At 59.6% G+C, this 19,359-nt stretch overlaps 1 protein-coding gene and 1 long non-coding RNA gene across 9 annotated transcripts in view; one reads left to right on the top strand and one right to left on the bottom strand.

Moving 5' to 3' along the window:
- Window positions 1-15,151, bottom strand: part of ELN (elastin) — a 31,429-nt gene extending 16,278 nt beyond the window's left edge. For 3 of the 6 annotated variants that reach the window (XM_034669997.1, XM_019800550.2, XM_034669998.1), the window contains exons 1-12: window positions 14,957-15,151; window positions 8,892-8,942; window positions 7,783-7,812; window positions 7,239-7,271; window positions 5,095-5,124; window positions 3,383-3,475; window positions 3,062-3,130; window positions 2,911-2,979; window positions 2,166-2,213; window positions 1,282-1,353; window positions 977-1,006; window positions 419-490 (exon numbers count right to left, since the gene is read on the bottom strand). In XM_034669997.1, the coding sequence (XP_034525888.1) occupies window positions 419-490; window positions 977-1,006; window positions 1,282-1,353; window positions 2,166-2,213; window positions 2,911-2,979; window positions 3,062-3,130; window positions 3,383-3,475; window positions 5,095-5,124; window positions 7,239-7,271; window positions 7,783-7,812; window positions 8,892-8,942; window positions 14,957-15,038 (679 nt within the window). In that variant the 5' untranslated portion in view covers window positions 15,039-15,151. The remainder of the gene's footprint in view (window positions 1-418; window positions 491-976; window positions 1,007-1,281; window positions 1,354-2,165; window positions 2,214-2,910; window positions 2,980-3,061; window positions 3,131-3,382; window positions 3,476-5,094; window positions 5,125-7,238; window positions 7,272-7,782; window positions 7,813-8,891; window positions 8,943-14,956) is intronic. The other 3 variants (XM_034669996.1, XM_034669995.1, XM_034669994.1) reach the window with 2 other exon arrangements.
- On the top strand, window positions 8,909-19,067 carry LOC105238007. 3 transcript variants are annotated; one of them, XR_004628379.1, is made up of 4 exons: window positions 8,922-9,045; window positions 10,355-10,485; window positions 17,375-17,676; window positions 18,775-19,067. It is a non-coding gene; the product is annotated as an uncharacterized LOC105238007 (long non-coding RNA). The 3 variants fall into 3 exon arrangements; XR_004628381.1 differs by having other exon boundaries at window positions 8,949-9,045; window positions 10,390-10,485; XR_004628380.1 differs by lacking the exon at window positions 10,355-10,485 and having other exon boundaries at window positions 8,909-9,045; window positions 18,775-19,066.
- The last annotated feature ends 292 nt before the right edge of the window (window positions 19,068-19,359 follow it).

Raw genomic sequence — 19,359 nt, 5'->3', positions numbered from 1 at the left:
TGCTCCAGGGGCTAATGGCACGCCCCTCCCTCTACAAATCCAGGACCTGCCATGGCCCTAGAATCCGAGTCTCTTCCTTATCATCCTCCCGACAAGAAACATCCATTGTCTGAGCTGATGGTGGGGGCAGAGAGCTGACCTCAGAGGGGTCTTTCCATTGAAAGCTGTTTCTTATCATCAACACCTATGGTTCCCCATGGGGGCTACCGCTCTCTGTACCTGTGCGTGTGAGGGAGGCCGGTGCCTACAGAGTGGCTTCCCTTGCTGGCGACCGGACATGGGCGTCCATACTCAGGTGCCCTAACCACCCCCCCAACCCTGCCGAGACACCGGTGGCTAAAAAAACATCCCCCACATGCTGGCTTCTCAGCAGTGAGGCCCGGGGAGTGGTGTGTCTTGAGTTCTCCTTCTGACTCACCTGGCAGTTTGGGTGCCTTGATGGGGTACCCCAGCGGGACGCCAGGCTGCTGGCCCCCAAAGGGTCCAACTCCTGTGGGAGCAAGGAGAGCGAGCTCAGGTCCCAGCAACCCTGCAGGGCCGTCGGCCCCACGCCCCACTTTCTGCTCAGAGTGAACTCCAGACCATCTTGTCTTCTTGCCTCTTTGTCACTGGTCAACCTGGCCCTCCTCAGTGCCTCTGGTCACTTCCTCCAGGAAACTGCAGGACTCCCCCACCCACCCCAGGGCTTGGGCCACAGTCAGGACCTGCAGCTTTTGCGGCATTTGGCACAGATGGGTGGGATTTCTGGGGTTATTTGGCTGCTACACAGACAGAGGGGTTGGGGTTGGGGAAGCAGCCTGTGATCAAGGCCACATTGTGCTGAAGCCAGTCCAAGGCCTGAGGCAGTAGGCGTGAGGGAAACCGGACAGGCCTTGCTGGGACTCGGGGGCCCAGCCCCTCCCAGGACAAAAGCCCCGGCCTGGCTGGCTACTCTGCCAACTGCCCACCTGCCGGGGGACACCCAGCTTTGCCTTACCTGGGATTCCAGCAAAAGCTCCGCCTCCACCTGCAAGGTAAGAGCTGTCACCGCAGCCCTGCCACCATGGGCCCTGGGTGCCAAGGTACCAATAAATGGTGCCTGGACCGCCCGGCTCACAGTTGGGGATTTCTGAGAGGGGTGCTGCCCATCCCGGCCAGCTGCATCCAGGCTGGAGCACAAGAGGCGCCCCCCACAGAGGGCCCTGAACCCAGGGCCCCCATCCCCACCCCCACCCTGGGACAGAGGGGACTGAAGGAGGGTGGAGATTCCCGCCATGGGCTCCCAGCACACTGGCTGCGTACCTGGGGTCTTGGCCTTGACTCCGGTTCCGGTGGGAACCCCGGGGAGCACCCCCACCCCTGGGAACCGAGCTCCTAAGGGGCAAAGCAGGGAGCTGGCAGTGAGGGTAGGAAGGCAGGCCTTGCAGGCACCCACACCTCCCCTGGGTCACAGAGCTGACCTTCTCTACTGACTACCAGCCATGGGCACGGCTCACGGGGTGGTGGGGGGCCCGTGAGGTGGCGGCTGTCTTTCCCTGTCTGACCCAGGGTTGGAAGACCTGAGTGTTAATCCCATTTCCCAGCCACTCCAGCCTGTGCCTCAGTTGGCCTTCTCTCTAAATTGGAGTTAATTTGCAGCCTCCCAGCCCACGGAGAAGGCAGAGCAGCTGGTATTTTCCCCACTCCCGTCTCCAATGGGGCTGGGCCACCTCAGCCAGAGGGACAGTGGGGAGGGCCACTCTGTCAGCAAATCCCTCCAGAGCGGGCCAAATCTGGGCTTTTGGGGGAATTCAGGAGGTCACATGCTGGGCGGGGTGGCCAGGCCCTGGACAGGGCAGCTCGGAGAGGGGTCTCCTACAGGGCGGGTGTGCTGGGCGGGCCCCCTGGTGACTCAGAGCTTTTGGGAAAGAGCTGGCTACCCTGGGACTTGCAGTGTCTCCGGGGGGCCCTCCTAGGGCTGTGACGATGGTCTGGGCTTGGGCCTAGAGTCAGGGCTTGGGGCAGTGGTGAAGCTGACTAGCCGTTGTGGGAAATAACGACCAGGGGCCTCTGTCTGTTGGCTTGAGTTTTGATGCTTAGGGGGACAGTGCTGGTCAGGGCTCAGCTGGCCACCCTGGCTTGTGGGGAGGTGACAGGCCACCGGGGAGGCTGCCAGGGCTGCTGTCCTTGCCCTAGGGTCCCCTTACCTGTTCCTGGGAGCACTCCTCCTGGGTAGACACCTGGCAGCCCCACACCTGTGACCGAGAGAAAAGGTGTGAGCCGTGAACAGCAGCCTGGCCTCTAGGAGCCCCTCCTGGACCCTTCTCTCTGGAGCGGCTCCGGGACTTCCCGGCCAGGCACCCAGGGCCCTGGAGGAGGTCACCAGAGACCCAAGGGCGGTGGCTGCGGCTCTCCCACGAGTTTCGGAAGTCATCTGCAAACCCTTCTGTGTGTGGATTTATCTTGTCTCCTGGAGCCTGTTTACATGGCTGGCTCAGCCCACCTCTGGGCTAACAGCTTCCAGATGTTCCCTCCCTTCTGGGTGGACTCAGGCAGCCTTTTGTTCAACCTGAAGTCACTTCCTCAAGGGCTTGGTGCAGAGGAACAAGCACCAGATGGGGAGTCAGCGCGCCCCGGGCTCAGCCCGGCTCTGCCGGGACTGCCACGGGCCCTTCCGCACTGCCTGTCCATCCCAAGCCCCTGCGCCCCATCTGTCACTTGAGTGCCTGCCACAGAGCATGTCTCTGAGATCTCTTTCTGCTCCAAGATCTGGAAGAAGGGCCCGGAAGGTAGGCCCCTACCGTCCAGCATTCCTGCCACGGTACCACACGTGGGGCCTGGCTGGCTGCCCCACCCGCCGCGGCCGGACCTCTCCCTTCCTTTCGGGGTGGAAGGGAGGAGCCTCTACCCTCCCTGCCCTGCCCCCTCCAGCCCCCGACACCGCACACTGACCGGGCACTTTCCCAGGCTTCGCTCCGGCTCCGACTCCAACTCCGGCTCCGGCCTGAGGCACCACCGCGCCTGGCACAGGATGGGCGTGTCAGAGTGGGCTCTGCCCAGGCCTGCGGCCCCCACCTGGGCAACTCAGGTCTACGCTCCATACCTGTAGACACTCCCAAGCCACCGACGCCACCAATGCCACCGACCCCACCAACGCCACCAAGCCCAGCACCTACAGAGCCGGGAATGGGAGAGGCAGGGGGGTCACGCAAGGAACGGTGGGAGGCAGGAGGGCCCTGGGCCGCCAGTTGAAGGCCCTGCCATCTCGCTTTGACACTTGGGCACAACTGGTGGCCTCCCCGAGTCCCGGTGGATTGGGGATGAGAATTCTGCCCACCTGCTGCCCCCCGGGAAAGGGTCTGGCAAATTTGTGAGTTCACAGAGGCCAGAAGGCTTTGGGCGTGTGCCCAAGGGTAACACTCACCAGCCTTGGCAGCTTTATAGGCTGCAGCGGCCCCCACTGCTCCACCGGGCACCAGAGCCCCCGGGAAGGTGCCTGCAGGAAAGGCCCCGAGCCCTGCCCAGGGGAGGACCAGGTGAGGCTCTGAGCCCCAGCCCACCGGGTCCTGACCCTCCTGGGAGGAGCGTTTGGGGTGGTTTCCATGCTAAGCAGGGACCCCCTGCTCCCAGGACCAGGTTTGGTGCTGGAGAGCAATAAATGGCCCCTGGGTCTTCTCCAGCTCTGACCCTGGACCCAGCCGTGACCTGCCTGTACCCTGAGCAGCTGCTCAAGGCTAGGTGGTCTCGACATCACCCCCTTGCTAGTGCCTGGGACAGGCCTGGCCTGCCATCCCTGTACCCCAGCTGCCCTCCACACCGAACAGACGCCCTGGGCGTGGCTCTGGCCCCCTGAGGGGTGGGTTGCCTGGATGTCAACACCAAGCTGCCCCAGGGCCCCCGCCTGCGACCCCACCAGCACCTGCGGGGAGAAGGAGACAGCAGGTGAGGAGAGGAGAGCTAGTGTGCAGGCCTCATTCCTGGGCCCAGGGTGGGAAGGTCTCGTGGTGGGCGATCAGGAACCGGGCAGGGCCGTGTGCGGCGCTCAGGCCCCTAAGCTGGACTCCAGCAGTTGGCACTTAGGGGCTGATCCTGATAAAATAGTGACCAGCTACTAGGTACTATGTAGGCGTGACCCCCCCAGAGCACCCCAGACCTTGCTTCCCCTAGGCCTGGCTAAAGGGGGGCCCAGCAGGGCTTTCTGTGCCAGACCCTGCTCTGTTCTTACCATCAGCACCCAGCCCCAGGCCCGTACTGCTTCCTTGCAGGGGTCCCCTGGCTCAGCCCACTCCTCCTCCCGTAGCCCCTTTCGACGCCCACCATCTGTCTGTCCATCCAGCCTGCCCTGCTGTCCAGCAGCCTCCTTGCTTGCAGACAAGGAGGATGCTAAAATGTTTATGAGAAGCTGAATGGGTCCCTTTGGCTCTCTCCTTCCCACATCTGGGCCCAATTGCTCCCTCTCCCCCTCCAGAAGACATTCCACAGCTTTGGCCAGGACTGATGGGCAATCAGGTTGGAGTTCACAATCGAGCCAGGTTTGTTTCCAATTCTGTGAGAATCTTTCCTGCAAGCTCCAGTCCTGGCTGCCAGGGTCCTGAGCCCAGGAGCAGCCCTCTCTGGGGACAGACCCCAGTCGTGGGGGACTGCTGAGCCCCAGAGGGTCTACCTGGCTTTCCCTGGGTGTGGTCCCCCTTCCCACCCCATCTCCTCCTTGTCTGAGCTGACCACATCTAAAACTCAGCTGGCCCCTCTGCAAGGTGGGTCTCTAACTGCGGCCCCTCTCCCTTCCAGGCAGGTGCGGTATGCGTCAGGCCAGGCCTGGGGGTGTGCTGGGTACATTTCCTTAGCACCGCAGGCCCTGCCCCTCCCTAGCTCTGTCAGGGGCTTGTCTCAAGCCAAGCCCATTTCCTGAGCTCCAAGAGGGCAGGGAACAGGTTCAGGCCTTTCCTGAACACAGAAGGGATGGGAAGAGAAGATGGGGACCCGACAGGAAGTAAGAAGAAGGTGGGGCTGGTGGGGCGGGCAGGCAGCCCTTCTGCTCTGCCCTTTTCCCATGCTCCCCTGCCAGCTGTCTGATCCCTGGGCCACCTCCAGCATGACCAGTCCCACCCCTGCTCGACCTCCTTCCTGAGGACTCACCTGGCCCGAACGCTCCCAGGAGTCCAGCCCCTGGAAAGGAGGAGAAAAGTGAGGAGCTGACCTTAGCCGGGAGCCCAGGGGCCTGGCCAGCTTAACGCTCTGTCTTCCCAGCATCACAGAGCCCTGGATTCAAACCCTGCTGCCCCTACCCACTCGGTGTGTGAGGGGAACAAGTCACTCCCCCTGTCAAAGACTCAGTTTCCCCACCTATGGAATGGCCGGTGTGTGCCTGACCTTCCTGGGCCCAGTGGGCTGGTAAACAGAAAGCACCTAGTGTGTGCCACCTGCCAGGGCTCCCAGTAGGTGTCCCCCAGCTCCTTCCTGTCCTCCCCGGCCAGGCCAGCGGCTGGCCTCCAGCTGGTGCTACAGCGGGTATGGGTGGGGCCGGCTCTCAGCTTCCTGGGCCCCCACTGAGAGTCCGGGCAGGGCCAGCCCGCGGAGGCCCACGCGGAGCCTCTGCCAGGCCACCCACCCTGTACTTGTCAAGGGATTAATTGTTCCCAAGCACGACACACGCTGCCTGTGTTCCGTTCTGTCCTGCTTGGGCAGGCCCGGACGTCCCTGCACCCAGGCCGCATAGAGCTGCTCCGGTGCGGGGCGGGGGGCACTGTAGCCCGAGCCGGGCCTTTGTGGCCCAGGGTGCTGAGGCTGAAAGGGGATGACCTCAGGCCCTTGCCATCAAAAGAAGATGTCCTGACTTCCCTTTTGGTCTACTCCTTCACCCAGAGCCCGAAGTTCTTTCAGACGTCTACACTAGGTCGTTCACTCATTAACGCCTTGCCTTAGTGCCCATCCCTTATGGGCCTCTGTGGGCAGCTGTCCCGGGCTCCCCTCTGGTGTTTTATCACCACCTGCCATGGGTCCCCTGCTGCCGGTGGGATCCACTCATCTCCTCCCCCAGTTTTGCAGTCATGACCCCCACTAAGCAAAGTCCTTAGCGGGCTTTCCTGGTTAAGCAGAGTCCGACATCCATGCCTTCGCCTCCTCCCTACCGTCGGGGACCCTGTGAGGACGGCGTGCCCCTCCAGGAAGACGGGATGCAGGTTTCGGCAGCATCAGCAGTGAGGCCCAAAGGCTCCCGGCCTCACAGACCCCCACGGACCCCAGAAAAGCCCTTGCCCAGGACTCCTGCTCTCTCGCCTCTCTCGCTCTTGCCTGGCCCAGCGTCGGAGTTTCACAACCCAGATGGGCTTGCAGGGAAGGGGAATCTGGGTCTTGTAGATTCATTTGCACTTGGATCATCGGACACTGGGATTTCGTAAGAGCCGTTGGACATCCAAACTGTCCTGGAGCCTCTGGCTTCGGTGCCGGGGAGACGTGGGGCGGGGGGTGGGTGCCAAGGCCACATGTGGAGCATTTCACGCCGATGGGGCCATAAATCTGGACCATTTCCTCCACCTGCTCCTTATCTGCCAGTGTTTCCCGGAGGGACCTGCCCTCCCCCTTTCCCGGGGGGTGTTGTTTTGGAGCCCACGGTGGACCTCAGTGGCAGATCCGGGCCCCATGGGCAGAAGCCTGGACAGATCTAGCCAGATCTTCTTACTGGAAACCTCCAAGGCCTAAACACAGCTGGAAGGGGCCTGGTCAGGAGGGGAGCTATTCTGCACCCAGGGTCAGGGTTCGGGCTGGGGTTAAGTCCAGGCCTCGGTCTCGGGTCAGAGTTCAGCCTGGGGTCAGAAAAAGGGCTCCAATTGTCACTGAGGTCAGAGATGTCTAGGGTCTTGGCCTAGAGGTTAGAGAAAGCTTGGTCTGGGATCAGAGGACCATCCAGGCGGAGTCTGGAGGCCACCATCCGTGTCTGAGCACCAGAGCGACGTTCATGGGCTTGGTGGCCACTGAGACATTAGTCCCTGCCTTTGCCCCCCCTATCCCCAGCACCGGGGCTGTTTCTGAGACCCTGTGCCAATGGGACTCTCCAGGCAGCTGGGCACATGGGTATTTGCAGGGTAGACACCAGACCCTCCTCACACAGGGAAGACATCAAGCTGACTCCAGCCTCCGGTTCCTAGAGGTCCTGGGGCCTGGCCCCAACATGCTTATGGCTGCTTACCACCTCCCTCCCTCCTCCTGCCTGTTGCCTTCCTCCCTGGGTTCACTACCCTGTGGGCCTTGCCCTCCCCTCCCCCTGGGGCCTCAGGTCTTACCTGGCTTGGGCGGTTTGCCTCCAGGCCCCAGAGCTGCAGAGGGAAGAGAAGAAAGTGAATGCAGAGTCCCAGGTCACTATTTTTCTACTATTTATCTCCCTGGCGCGTTGGGGGTGGGGGTGGGGGTGGGGGTTTCACCTGCCAGGTCCTAGAGGGGTTGACAGGGAGGGTCCTCCCCTTTGGACAGGAAGCCGCTGGGAGCCCAGTGTCTGGATGAGTGGGTGGGAAGCCCAGCTCCAGCCCTGATTTATGGTTTCTACTTTCTCAGACGCAGTTTCTCAGCCCGGGAAGGGAAAGATGATACCCACTCAGCAGATCTGGCCGGGGTGTTGTGGGGGCTCAAAAGCCATGGGAAAGGAGGCAGGGGCCACCAGGGAAAGAGGCCAGGGGTTTTGGCAAGTCTCGACTGGACGCTCCGTCCATAAACTGAGGGATGTCTGGGCCTTCTGGGGTTCTGAGGCTGGGGGACCTGGGGTGACCTGAGTGGACCAGAGTGAAAACCGGACCCCATCCATGAGGAACCAAGTTTGGTTTCTGAGCTCACCTCCTCCTCCCAGACCTCCGAGACCAGCACCTGTGTTGAGAGGGAGAAAGAGAGATAGAACCATCAATGTCTCTGCCAGAAAGCTGCCCACAGACCCACGGTCAAGTCCCTCACTGCCTAGCTGCATGACCTCAGGCAAGCCTTAACCCCTGTGAGCCTCAGTTTCCCCATTGGGCCAACAGCCCGGTGCCGCTTTGTGTCTGGGAGTGTGCCGGCAACTGCCCTCCATTTCCTATCAGTCCTGACCACTCAAATGCTTTTTTCTTTCTTTTTTAAAACTAGATCACCAGTGTATTATAAAAGGACGTGACTCAGGAACCCCTGGAGGGAAGAGGAGTGGGCGTGGGGGGGCGGAGGCAAGGTCTGGGGGAAGGGGCGGTACTTCCATGCCCTCTCTGGGTGCCTCTTCCTGCACATCCAGGGGTCCACCTCCCTGGAAGCACCTCTCCAACACTTTCTAAGTATTGAAAGTGTTACTTTTGATTTTTTAATTGCTTTAAACCATGATGCTTTTTTTTTTCCAAATTAAAAGAAAACGTGCCCTCCCCCCATGCCAGAAGTGCAACATTCTGCCCCTTATCTTTCGGGGGTGTTCCCAGTCTCCAGCTGCACTTGCCACTGCTTTTATATTGTGAGCACCCGGAAAAGCACTTCGCCATCTGGTTGGGCAGGTAGTGCACTCCTATTTTTTAGTAGCTCTGTGTTATGTCAGAGTGGACTCAGTCATACCCTCTAGTCAGGCGGACTTTTTGTGTCTTATGTCTTTGCAGAGAACTCTCCAATCAACCGTGTTCGGGATCTCTCTTTTTCTCCACCTTTCAATTATTTTCTTTGGATGCATTCCCAAGAGGGGTTCGTGGTTTGAGAGGCAGGGGGCATGAAGGCGCCCACTTTCATATAGCCTCCCAAACAAACATCGTCTTTCCTCTTTCAGAAAATTTATGCCCTGAGTACTTGTAAAAGTGTTACACAGACGCTCTTTTAAGTAGGAGTGGCTCTCAGGTGTGCCGTGGGAGGCGCGCCAGTGCTCTTCCCCTCTGCCTTGTCGTCTCTGACGAGCTCATGATGATCTGACTTACCTGGGTGCGTGGAAGTTTCGTGTACATTACCTGGGTAAAAGACACCTCCGGGAACTCCGCCAGGAACAGCCCCTGGGACCCCTGGAAGTAAGCAAGTAGAGTCCTCCATCAGCCAGAACCAATAAAACGAGGTAACCAGAACGAGGCAGACGACAATGTTGATGCCGCCCGTCTACGGAGCAAGGTATGCTGACCCAAGCAATCGATGTTTATAAAGCCTTTTCTCATTCACGCTCCTCAGAATGGCCCCGTGAGGTTGGAAGGGCAGAGATTGCTATCTTCGTTGGAACAGATGTGAAATCGGGCTCAGAGAGGGTAAGGGGGGGCCCGGGGACACACAGCTGGGAAGAGATGGAATATGGATTCAAAACCCAGGCCACCCCTCTAAGCGTGATGGTTTGCGCTGTATTACCTGCTTCTCTCCCCTGAGAGAGGGCCCGGCATGGGGCTGGGGCTGGGGCTGGGTCCTTTTTGCTGGACAGCTAATTCTCTCCAGCCCTGAGCAGCGTGCGCAGGGGCCAGAGTTGTGGGAGAGCAGTCTGGGCCGTGACAGTGAGCAGTAAGGAAGTGTGGTTGTTGCCAACACAAATGCAGCCATTCCCACACTGATAGGATGGCGTGAGGTCAGTGTCCTCAGCCACTGGGCAGCGACCGTTGGGTGGGGCTCTGGCTGGCTGACACAGGGCTGTCTTAGGAGGTGCCGGGGCCCAGAGGGGGACACCATGAATGAGCAAAGTGAATAGTTTCCTAAGGAAAAGCTAATTCACTGGCCAGGCCAGGGGCTGTCTGCCCGGCCAAGATCACGAGTTCATTTCCCATGGGCCCACGAAGCTCTCACTGGGGAGCGCCGTGGTGCTGGGCCCCGGACCAGGCCTGTGCGTGGTCATGGCAACAGACGATCCCAGGGCGGACCAGGCCCTGACTCCACCACCACGGGGTGGCCCCAGCCTCAATGAGCGTCCTTGCCAGCACTCCAGCCAGGGTCCCGGACCACCCCGCTGACTGGGGCATGGGCGGGGTTGGGGGACCGTGTCGGGCAGCTCTGTAGTGTGTCTGGAGGCCCCACGGCCTGGCGATGCTGCACAGCTGGGCCTGCTGGCCCCGTGGCCCTGTCAGCCTCAGCCACAGCCCAGCAGGGTGGGGAATGCCAAGCTGTCACGGTCACCCTGTGCCAAAGCCCCGGCGCCACATCCCCCCAGGGCCTGCAGCCCCCCAGGCCTGTCTGTCATCCAGACCTGGAGTGTGCAAGCAATCTGGTCAGAGCCTCGGGGACACAGAATGGTGGCCCCAGGAGGCTGGGCCTGCTGGGAATGAGCGCCTCGGCCCTGTCATCGGCTGCCAAGCACGCATGCAGCCTGCCTGGGGCCTTTGATGACTCCCTTGGCCCCGGCCTCCAGCTCTGAGCCCTGTCTCTTATGTGCCTGTCCCTTTGTAGTCCAGGTCTTTCTCTGTTTCTGCTCTCACCCTCCTCCCCCTTCTCTCCCTCCCGACAGTACCCTCACCCCACCTCTCTACTCTCTGGCTCCAGGGCAGGCTACGGGAGCCGTGTGGCGGGTGGACAGAGCCAGCGGCTCCGGACATCTAATCCTGGCCGTGCCACTTCTTAGTATCTGTGTGACCTTGGGTAAGTCACTTAACCCCTCTGAGCCCCAGTCTCCTTGTAAGCAACGTGGGGCTGATAACCTCTGCCTTGCGAGGCTGTTGCAAATTGTCAAAGGGTTCAAGTGAGAGACGTCCTGCCCTGGATCTAGCACACGGTGATTGCCCAAAAAAAAAAAAAAAAAAGGAAGTGACTCTGTCTACGCCTTGCTGTGTGGCGCGTGGCCTGGGGCCAGGTACCCAGCAGACAGTCAATAAACCACGGATGAATGAGGTTGAGGGGAGGCAAGGATGTTCCCTGTGGGTCTGGGTCCAACCTGTTCCATTCCCAACCGGCCTGGGGGGTCCTCACCTCGGGCCCGGCTGAACCCCTACTTCCTCTGTTGAGGTTCTGCTCCCCCACACCCCATCTGCAGTTCCTCCCCTGCCTGCTGTCTCCCCAGCGCCTGCCCATCTCTCCGCAGCCCTCCTGGCCTGCCCCAGCTTGCCCCCGCCCCCCGCCCCATCCCATGATTCAGATCCCAACGGCGATTGCCAAATTCCGTGCCTGAACCATGACGGCCTGCGTAGCTAGGGATTTTGACCCCCATTTTGCACTGAGCTAAGGGAGAAGGATCAGGGGGTGCGAAGGATCCCTGCCCCACCTCCTCTCACCAAGTGCAGGAGAGGTGAGAACAGATTAAGACAGTAGTCGGTCAAGGGCCTTCGAATAGGCATCTTTCACGTTCCAGCTGGTTCTCCTCCTCCTCACCTCCTTGGCCGGAGCTGTGCCTCCTGCCAGGAGCGCCTCTCTGCTACCCAAGTCCTGTCCTTCCTCCAAGACTGCCTTCTCTGAGCCTGTGGCTCTCCCTGCTCAGCTGGTCCAAAGCAGTTGGCTTGGAACATGCTTGTCTTGTTTTATGTGGGTTTGGCTTGTTTCACGGGCTAGCCCAGGGTGGAACTTGTCTCTTGCCTCTTAGAATCCGGATCCTAGACTCTCAGAGATCATAACAGTCTTCTGGCCTGGACAGAAACTCCTTCCGCAAACATTTCCCCGTGCTCCTGCTTGCATGCCTCCGGTGACGGGAAAGTCACCCCCTCACCGAGGCTCTCAGTTCTACCTGCAGAGAAGTCTTCTTTCTGCTGAGATAGAATCGACCTCCTCCCCCCCCGCCGTCTCCCCAGTTCCGCCTCACAGAGCCCCAGAGCCCCAGGCTCATCTCTCGTCCACAGATAGCCTCTCAGGCATTGCCCTGTCTTTCAAGGTCGAACTCAAATATTGCTTCTGCTATGAAGCCTTCCTGGATTTCCCGGGACTCTTCCGGGCCGCCTGGGGCCCCCAGTCCTATCTGCTTCCCCCACCACTCATGCATGCTCCACCCAGCTGACAAAACATGGCGTGAGTAGCAAGAGGGAAAGTTAAACCTTAAAAATGTGCACTAATTGTAGGAGTCAGTCGGTCCAAGTAAACACATTCTGAATAAGAAGATGAATTGTTCTAGAAATTCACATTCCCACAGCCCCCTTATTTGATGAGACTTTGGCAGACGTTACATGACCGGAGCCTCCCACTGGGCCGAGGAAATAAGTGGGACAGAGAGGTTTCTCCTCATTTTATGGCCAGTGAGACGGGGCGCCTGGCCCGGGAGCCACAGCTGACCCCAGTCACAAGCAGGGCCTTCTGCCTGGGCCCGGGGCTTCAGGTTCAGAGACGTGGAGAAGGCCGTTCGGGAATGAGCATTGGGCCAGCAGGCCTTGGCAAGGGGCTTCGCCAAGCCCCAGTCCAGGGGGCTGGCAGGGGAGCAAATAAGACCTCACGAAGCTGTTTATTGTTTGCCTGGAGAAAGGCTGCCAAGGGCTTTTCAAAAACAATCTATCCTCTAGTGGGTGACTCCCCTGGGCACGTCTGCCCTCCTGCCTCGGCCCGGCGAGAACGGGATTAGCCCCTCGAGCACAGGTCCTCTGCTCTGGACGCTCATCGGAGTTACCTGGGCGGCGTTTACAAAAATCCAGTTCCCTCCTCAGACCAAATAAAGCAGGAATTCTTGGGTGGGACCCTGGTATCAGAGCTGTTTAAAGTTCCCTGGTTAACTCCGGTATGCAGCCATGCAGCCGGGGTTGATAATCCCTGTTCCAAATCATCCTTAGTTCCGGAATCAGGAAAAGAAAAGGCTGATAATATTTCTGGGACATGGGGGACAGAATTCTACTCAATTTAATTGTTTTCTCTCTCTCTTTTTAAATGGCGTGGGGGTTTGGGGCAGCTGGTCCTCAAAGCTACTTTGGACCCATCCTAAATGGGTCTAGACAACCCTTTCCATCACCGTTTTCCGAGGGAGCCCCCTCCACTGGCGATATAATTCTTTGGAGCTGGGGAACCCGTGGGGGTGAGAGCCTCCCGGCGGAGGGTGGGGCAGAGCTGGGCTCCCCAGGAGAGCCGGGCGGGTGGTTCTGTGTGTTGGGCTAACGACCTCTCCCACTCCCCTGACCTCTCTCGGAGGCTCTGGGCAAAAACCCCAACAGATGTCACGGATTCACACACCCCTTACTGGGCCCAGTTGCTCTACCACCTGGGACAGAGCTGAGATTCATGTTTGCAAAAAAAAAAGAACGAGGGCAGTTGAAGGTTATAGTGTCACCGAGGGCACAAGGAAAGGGTGCATTCTGCTCGAGGGTTTGCCCGCTCTAGAGGACTCATCCCCAGCTGTGCTCCTCCCCAGAGGTAGGCTGGTAACTCATCCCCCAGCTGTGCTCCTCCCCAGAGGTAGGCTGGTAACCGGCCCCCACCCCTCATCCTTTGGCAGAGAACTGGCTGGTGCTCCCCCCCCCCCCCACTGGAGGCTGCCTTAGCCTGTCTCAGCCTCCATTTCCCTATTCGTAAAAGAGGATCATATTCTGGACTCTTAGGGGTTTTGAGGGGATTAATGTAATGGCCAGGCTCTGGGCGGAAGTGCTGTCTAGGGAAGCAGGTGCTCAGGGGCCACACCTGGGGGAGCAGGGAGTTGGTTCAGGAGGGCCCAGAGCTGCTGCTCTGGATGTGGGGGGGGGGGAGAGGGGCTGCTGGGGTGGCCGGTCCTCTGGGGTTTGTCTCGCCCCCCTGCTGGGCCCCGCCTGATGGTTTGCCGAGTCCCCCGCCCCTCCTCCAGGTGGAGGAGCTGACCTCCACGCAGGAAGCCTCTGCTCCCAGCAGTCCTGCCCAGCTAGTCTGTCGCACCGAAACCCACCGCGGCTGCCCAATCCCTTACTCCAGCCCTCCTGTCTGGCCCTGCTCCCACCTGGGCCCCCCCACGCTGGCCCCTGCTGAAGGTCTGGTTCTTACAGCAAGGGGGACGCCCCCAGAAAGCTGACCCCACCCAGGCTACCCCACCAAATAGCTTAAGTATCTGCACTCCTCTCTTCCCAGGGCCAGGAGCACCTTCAGGGACCCCCGGGGGGGGCACTCCCAGGGGCCCTTGAGGTGCATAGCAGCCCCATGGGGGGGCACCCTTGTGGCCTGTGGCACTCATCATGCCCAAAGGTCCAGGACTGCTGCGAGGTCCTCTTTAGCCCCTGCCACTGGCCGCCTCCCTCTGCCAGGAGATGAATACCCTCCCCAGCTTCCCCGATCCTCATTTGTGTTCTGTACCGCGTGCGCACGCGGCACACACACGCAGTGACAACCCACACCTGGATAGCATATTTCCCATGTGTCCATGCCTGTCGGGTGGTAACAGCACTTTCACATACTTTACAACCCCCTACCCCAACACACACACACACACACACACACACACACCTGCTCAGGGATGAACCTGTGAACAGACATTCCCCCTCTACTGTTGGACAACACATTTGGGCATATACAAACATGCCCACCTGTGCGATAGCATGCAACACACTCGTTCATGTGTAGCACGTGCACACACTCACACACTCACACACATGCTTGGATGCCCCAGCCCTCCTCACCAGGGACGGACCATGGCATCGGCTTTCCAACCCACAACCCAGTAATCCACTTAGCTCTAACCTTCCTCGGAGGGGTGTCCTGACTTCCCCAGGGTACAAGGAACCTGTTGAGGTCACACAGCTTGCCGCGGCGGTGGAGCAGGCCACCAGCCCAGGTCCCCTGCCCCCAGGGCATGTGTGCACACCCACTGGGTCCACAGGTGTGCAAACTGCTAGTGCCCAACAACCCAACGGGACCCCACCGGCCCCTTCCCGGCATGCTCGGGAGCCCCCCTTCCCCACTGGAACAGTACCCAGGACAAAGCAGGGGTCCTCAGCCCTCTCAGGGCGGCAGAACCTGGACCCCGCTGAGACCATCCTGAGTCTTGGGGTGTCTGTGTGACAGGTTCCTTCTCAGCACGGGCTGGCTCCTGGGAGGGGCAGTTCCAAGGATCCAGGGGCTGAGGGGCTCCCTCCTGGGACACCCTGGAGGACGGCAGGGTGAAGGGCGCCCTCTGGTCTGTCAGTCCAGCCACCTGGCCGGGAGGCTGTCGGGCTGCCCGCATCCCCAGGAGCAGGGTGAGGCCTACCTCCAGGCTGCGAGGGGTGGGTGACAGACAGCAGGAGCAGAAGGACTCCGGGCCGCAGGGCTGCAGCTCTCTGACCCGCCATCTCGGGGAGAAATGCCCCAGCCCGCTCTCTGCGCCTCGTTTTATCCCCAAAGCGTAATTGCTGCCTCGTCGCGGAGAGGGAAGGAGGGAGGGAGAGAGGGCGGGCGGGAGGGCGGGAGAAGGGGGAGGCCTGGGGGAGGGGGCCGCGGGGAGGGGGGCAATTACGAAAGGCCCGGCTCACAAGCCTCCCAGGCTGGGTCTGACTGGACTGGACTGTGGGCTTTTTTCCTTAAAACACACTCAAGCGCGCGTGCACACACACACACACACACACACACACACACAGTTTTCCCCATCTCTCTCCCGCTTTCCCTCTGTAGCTGTTCTCTCACTGCTGGCCCTGTTCCCGCCAGAAAGTGCGAGGGGGGCCTCTGCCAGGACAGCCCTCGGGAGAGGAAGCAGGGGGGAGGGCCCTGCAGCCCAGCCAAAAATCCGGCCCCAGCCAAGGCCCGAGTGGCCAGGCCCCCGCCCCTCCGGCTGGGCCCCGGGCCCAGCGTGGGGACACAGGCCAGCTGTCCCGCGCCTCTGCCCCCACGCCGGCCCTCCAGACTCCCCCAACACCCCCAGGTCTGGCCAGGACTGTCTCTGCCCAAAGCTGGGGAGGTGGGGTGCTGGGCAGTTCTGGGGTCCAGGGCCCGGGGCCAATGTCTGCAAAGGTTCAGGGGCTGTGAGCAGAATGGCCTGGAAGGTGAGATCATGTTGGCGCTGCCCCGTGGGGCATCTGGGGAAAGGAAGAGGAACCCTGACACACTATAGGGCTCCATTCTTTATGGGCTAGGGTCACAGTCTCCTGCCTGATGCTGGGGAGGGAGTGTTGAGCAGGTCTGGGATCCGTATCTGCAAAGACAGGGGGGCTGCACCAGGGGAACGGCCTGGGAATTAAGACCATGTTGGCGTTGTCCCCTGGGGCATCTGGGGGACATGTGGGAGATCCTGACACACCACAGGGCTCCATTCGTCATGGATCAAGGTCAAAGTCCCACACGCAGGCCTGTGCAGACCAATGTCTGGTAAAGTTCAGGCAGTATCCCCAGGTGCTCATGGGGGACCGAGGGCTTGGGGACCTCACCCGGAATGAGAGGTGGCCCAGCCCCCCTTTAGCACCCAGCCCCCATCTGTCTCAGTGCCGAGTACCGCTAGCACTCAGACCAGACTCAGGGAGTCCCCAGACTGCTGGTTCCCTACCGGCCCCAGGAGAACGCCCCGGGGCTGACATTCCACTGGTGGCCAGGAGGGGGCGGCCCTGTGCTGAAACAGCTGGGACCAGCATTTCCAGAAGGACTCCGGGGGTCCCCGCCTGCCTGAAACAGGATAAGGACCCTGGGGATTTTTCTGGGGTCCGCGAGGGTAGGAGAGGGTCATGTCTCTCCAGCCCCCGACAGTGGGGGAAGAAATTCGGGAGCCAGAGAATTGAGGAGGGAAATGGGTACTTGCCTTCATCAGAGCCTCTGGGGGGGAAGAAGTCGAGGCCGTAAGTTCTGTGAGTTTTCCCTGCCCCCAGACAGAGAATGAGAGGCAGACACCACCACAGCTCTGAGCAGGGGAGCTAAAGCGCCCCTCCTGCAGCCAGGAGCCCCGCGGCCGTCTGGAGGGCTAGCGGTGAGGCCATGCGTTGGACTCAGGTGAACCTCACATTAAATTCTGGCTCTAGTGCTTTCTGCTCGGGTAATCTCTTCAGAGCTTCAGCTTCATCCCGCGTCAGGTGGTGATAAGATCCCTGCCTGGAGGAGTTACTGCGGAGATAAGTAAAATGTCATATATTTCTATACCGTGCCTGCCAGACCCCAAATGCTCCATTTGGTATTAGTCCTAGCATTGTGCTATTGCTATCACTCACCCTGCAAGGATCACCCCTGTGTTTAGTGTAACTATAAGCTTTGGCTCTCTGCTGGGCCACCCTGGGACCCCGGGGCCATTCCTTCCTCTCCCTCTGGTCTCGGGCAGTGGCCACTCCAGGAGTCTGGGAGGCGGGTGGGCACATGAGGAGAACAGCCTTGAAGCTATTTGCCCAGGAAATGCACAGCTCTTTCTTCCAGTGTGTATTATTCGGGGGTACTTTGGGGTAGCTGATGGAGGTTATGTGCCCAAACTGGTCTTTGTGGGTGGGGGTAGGGGCTGCCCAGGGTCGGGGTCTGGAGGCTTAGTGCCTAGGGTGAGCCTGCATGTGGGGAGGGGAGACTGGGGGTGCATCTGTGTGCCTGCCCCCTCCTGGGAAGGCAGAATGGAGGAGGTGCTGGGGAGGAGCTGGGCCCCACTCCTCTCTGGGCAGTGACGTGGGCAGGAACCGGCTTTCAGACTTGCAAACCACAGTCTGCTCAGAGTCTTTATTAATTCCAGGACCGGGAGAGAGGCTGGTGCCAGAAGGAGAGTGCTTGCTGCCCGAGGATCCAGGAGAGGTGTGGAGGGGCACATGCTGGGAGCGACTCGGGGTTGCTGGGCCAGACCTCTCCCAGCACGGCCAGGGCCCTGTGTCCCACCCCCACCGGGGACCCCCCTCTTCTTAGCACCCTGTGCTCGCAGCAGCAGCTCCAGTAACTTCCACCCAAGATTCTGCACACCACAGAAGGGACCTCAGTTCGGAACCCACCCATTGACCTGATTCTTCAGTGCAATGTAGCCCATCGCATTCAATACAGAATGTAAGGATCGGAGGTTACGGTTATTAGCCAACATTCGTTCATTCATTCCCTCATACATTCCAGAAACCTGGCAGTCCTCAGTTGCTCTGGGCCCACCTCCCTGCATAGCTGTGTAGGTTAAATAAGGTCATAAAGGTTGAGCCGCCCACGGAGGGCTGCGTGGTGCATCGCAGGCTGGGTGAGCCTGGCTTCCCCCTTATCACCTCCAAGCCTCCCCTGCCCTCTCGCTGCCGGGCATCCAGGTGAGTCACTGACGGGCCATCTCCATCTTCCAAGTCCTCTGGGTGCACCTGTTTAGAAAGGACAGAGCCACCAGCCCCGCGTGGCTCTGAGCATCTTACTGCTTTGTCCGGAAACCCTCAGTTGCCTTCCAGATAAAGTCCAGACTTCTGAGTATGGCATTCAAGGCCCTGTATGACCCAGATCAACAGCTCTGACGCTCTCCTTCCTTTTGGCTGGCCTCCCTTCTGGCTGGTGGAGCGGCTCCCTAGCTCCTAGACTTGTCCTAGAGGGCTGGACATTGGCAAGGCTCCCTAGTCTCAGCTTCTGTCCCTGCAGGTCTGTGCCCTCGGCATTCCTGTCCCCAGCCCCTCTGAGGGGCGTTGGTGGGAACCTTCGTGGTTGAGCTTGGCACCTCATTTTCGGCCCCTCTGGCCTGGCCATCCCTGAAGGTAGTTTGAAGATGGACCCATTTCTGTCTCCTGTGTCATCTAAGAGTATTGGATAATAGCACATTTGTGCCCTCTGGGAGTTGGGGGGCAGAGGCTGCTGATGTGAACGGATCCCCGGAGACTGGGTGTGGTTTCTGTTTTCTCCTTGTCTCCACATGGTCCTTTTATCTGTCCAGTACCGGATGCACTGCCTGTGTGGGACCTGGAACCAGAGACAGACAGAGAGAGAGACAAACGTTTGCTTTAGGGCTAGCCTGGGAAGAGCTTGGTGTCCATCGCACGCGGGACCCGCGCCATGCTCCCACCCAGTGCCTGGGGTCCTCTGCTGTCAGTCATCTCTACCTCCATGTGAACAAGGGTCCTCTCAGCCAGTCCCATAGGAAATAAAATCAAGGTTACACTGGTAAGGAGAGCATGAATTTTTCAGGTGGACCCAAGTGAGGTTTGGGAAGGAACAGAATGCTGGTCAGGAGCTTGGGTCCGAGCGTAGACACTTCTGGAGAGAATCAGCAGCAAGGCCAAGTGACGCCCTCCCCCGACCGGCCCCTCCCTTGCTCATCGCAGCGGACATCAAGGCCAGACAGCTGCAGACATTAAGGCCAGCACCTGCCCCTCCTCTGATTTTAAATTTTCCAATAGTCCCATAAAATAAAAAAAAAAAAGTAAGTAAAATTAATTTTAATCATATGCTGTATTTAGCTCACCATGTCTAAAATATTATCATTTGAACATGTAATTGCTATAAAAGTTGTGGAGATGTTCTACATTCTTTTTTTTTTTTTAAGATTTTATTTATTTATTCGATAGAGATAGAGACAGCCAGCAAGAGAGGGAACACAGCAGGGGAGTGGGAGAGGAAGAAGCAGGCTCATAGTGGAGGAGCCTGATGTGGGGCTCGATCCCGGAACACCGGGATCATGCCCTGAGCCGAAGGCAGGCGCTTAACAACTGAGCCATCCAGACACCCCTACATTCCTTTTTTTGTAGCGACTCTTAAACTAGCATGGACTAC

This window comes from Ailuropoda melanoleuca, chromosome 10 (genome assembly GCF_002007445.2).
Source record: "Ailuropoda melanoleuca isolate Jingjing chromosome 10, ASM200744v2, whole genome shotgun sequence".
NCBI classification, from domain to species: Eukaryota; Metazoa; Chordata; class Mammalia; order Carnivora; family Ursidae; genus Ailuropoda; species Ailuropoda melanoleuca.
Note: the sequence above shows the minus strand (reverse complement) of the source record. Positions and strands in the feature narration are given on the sequence as shown.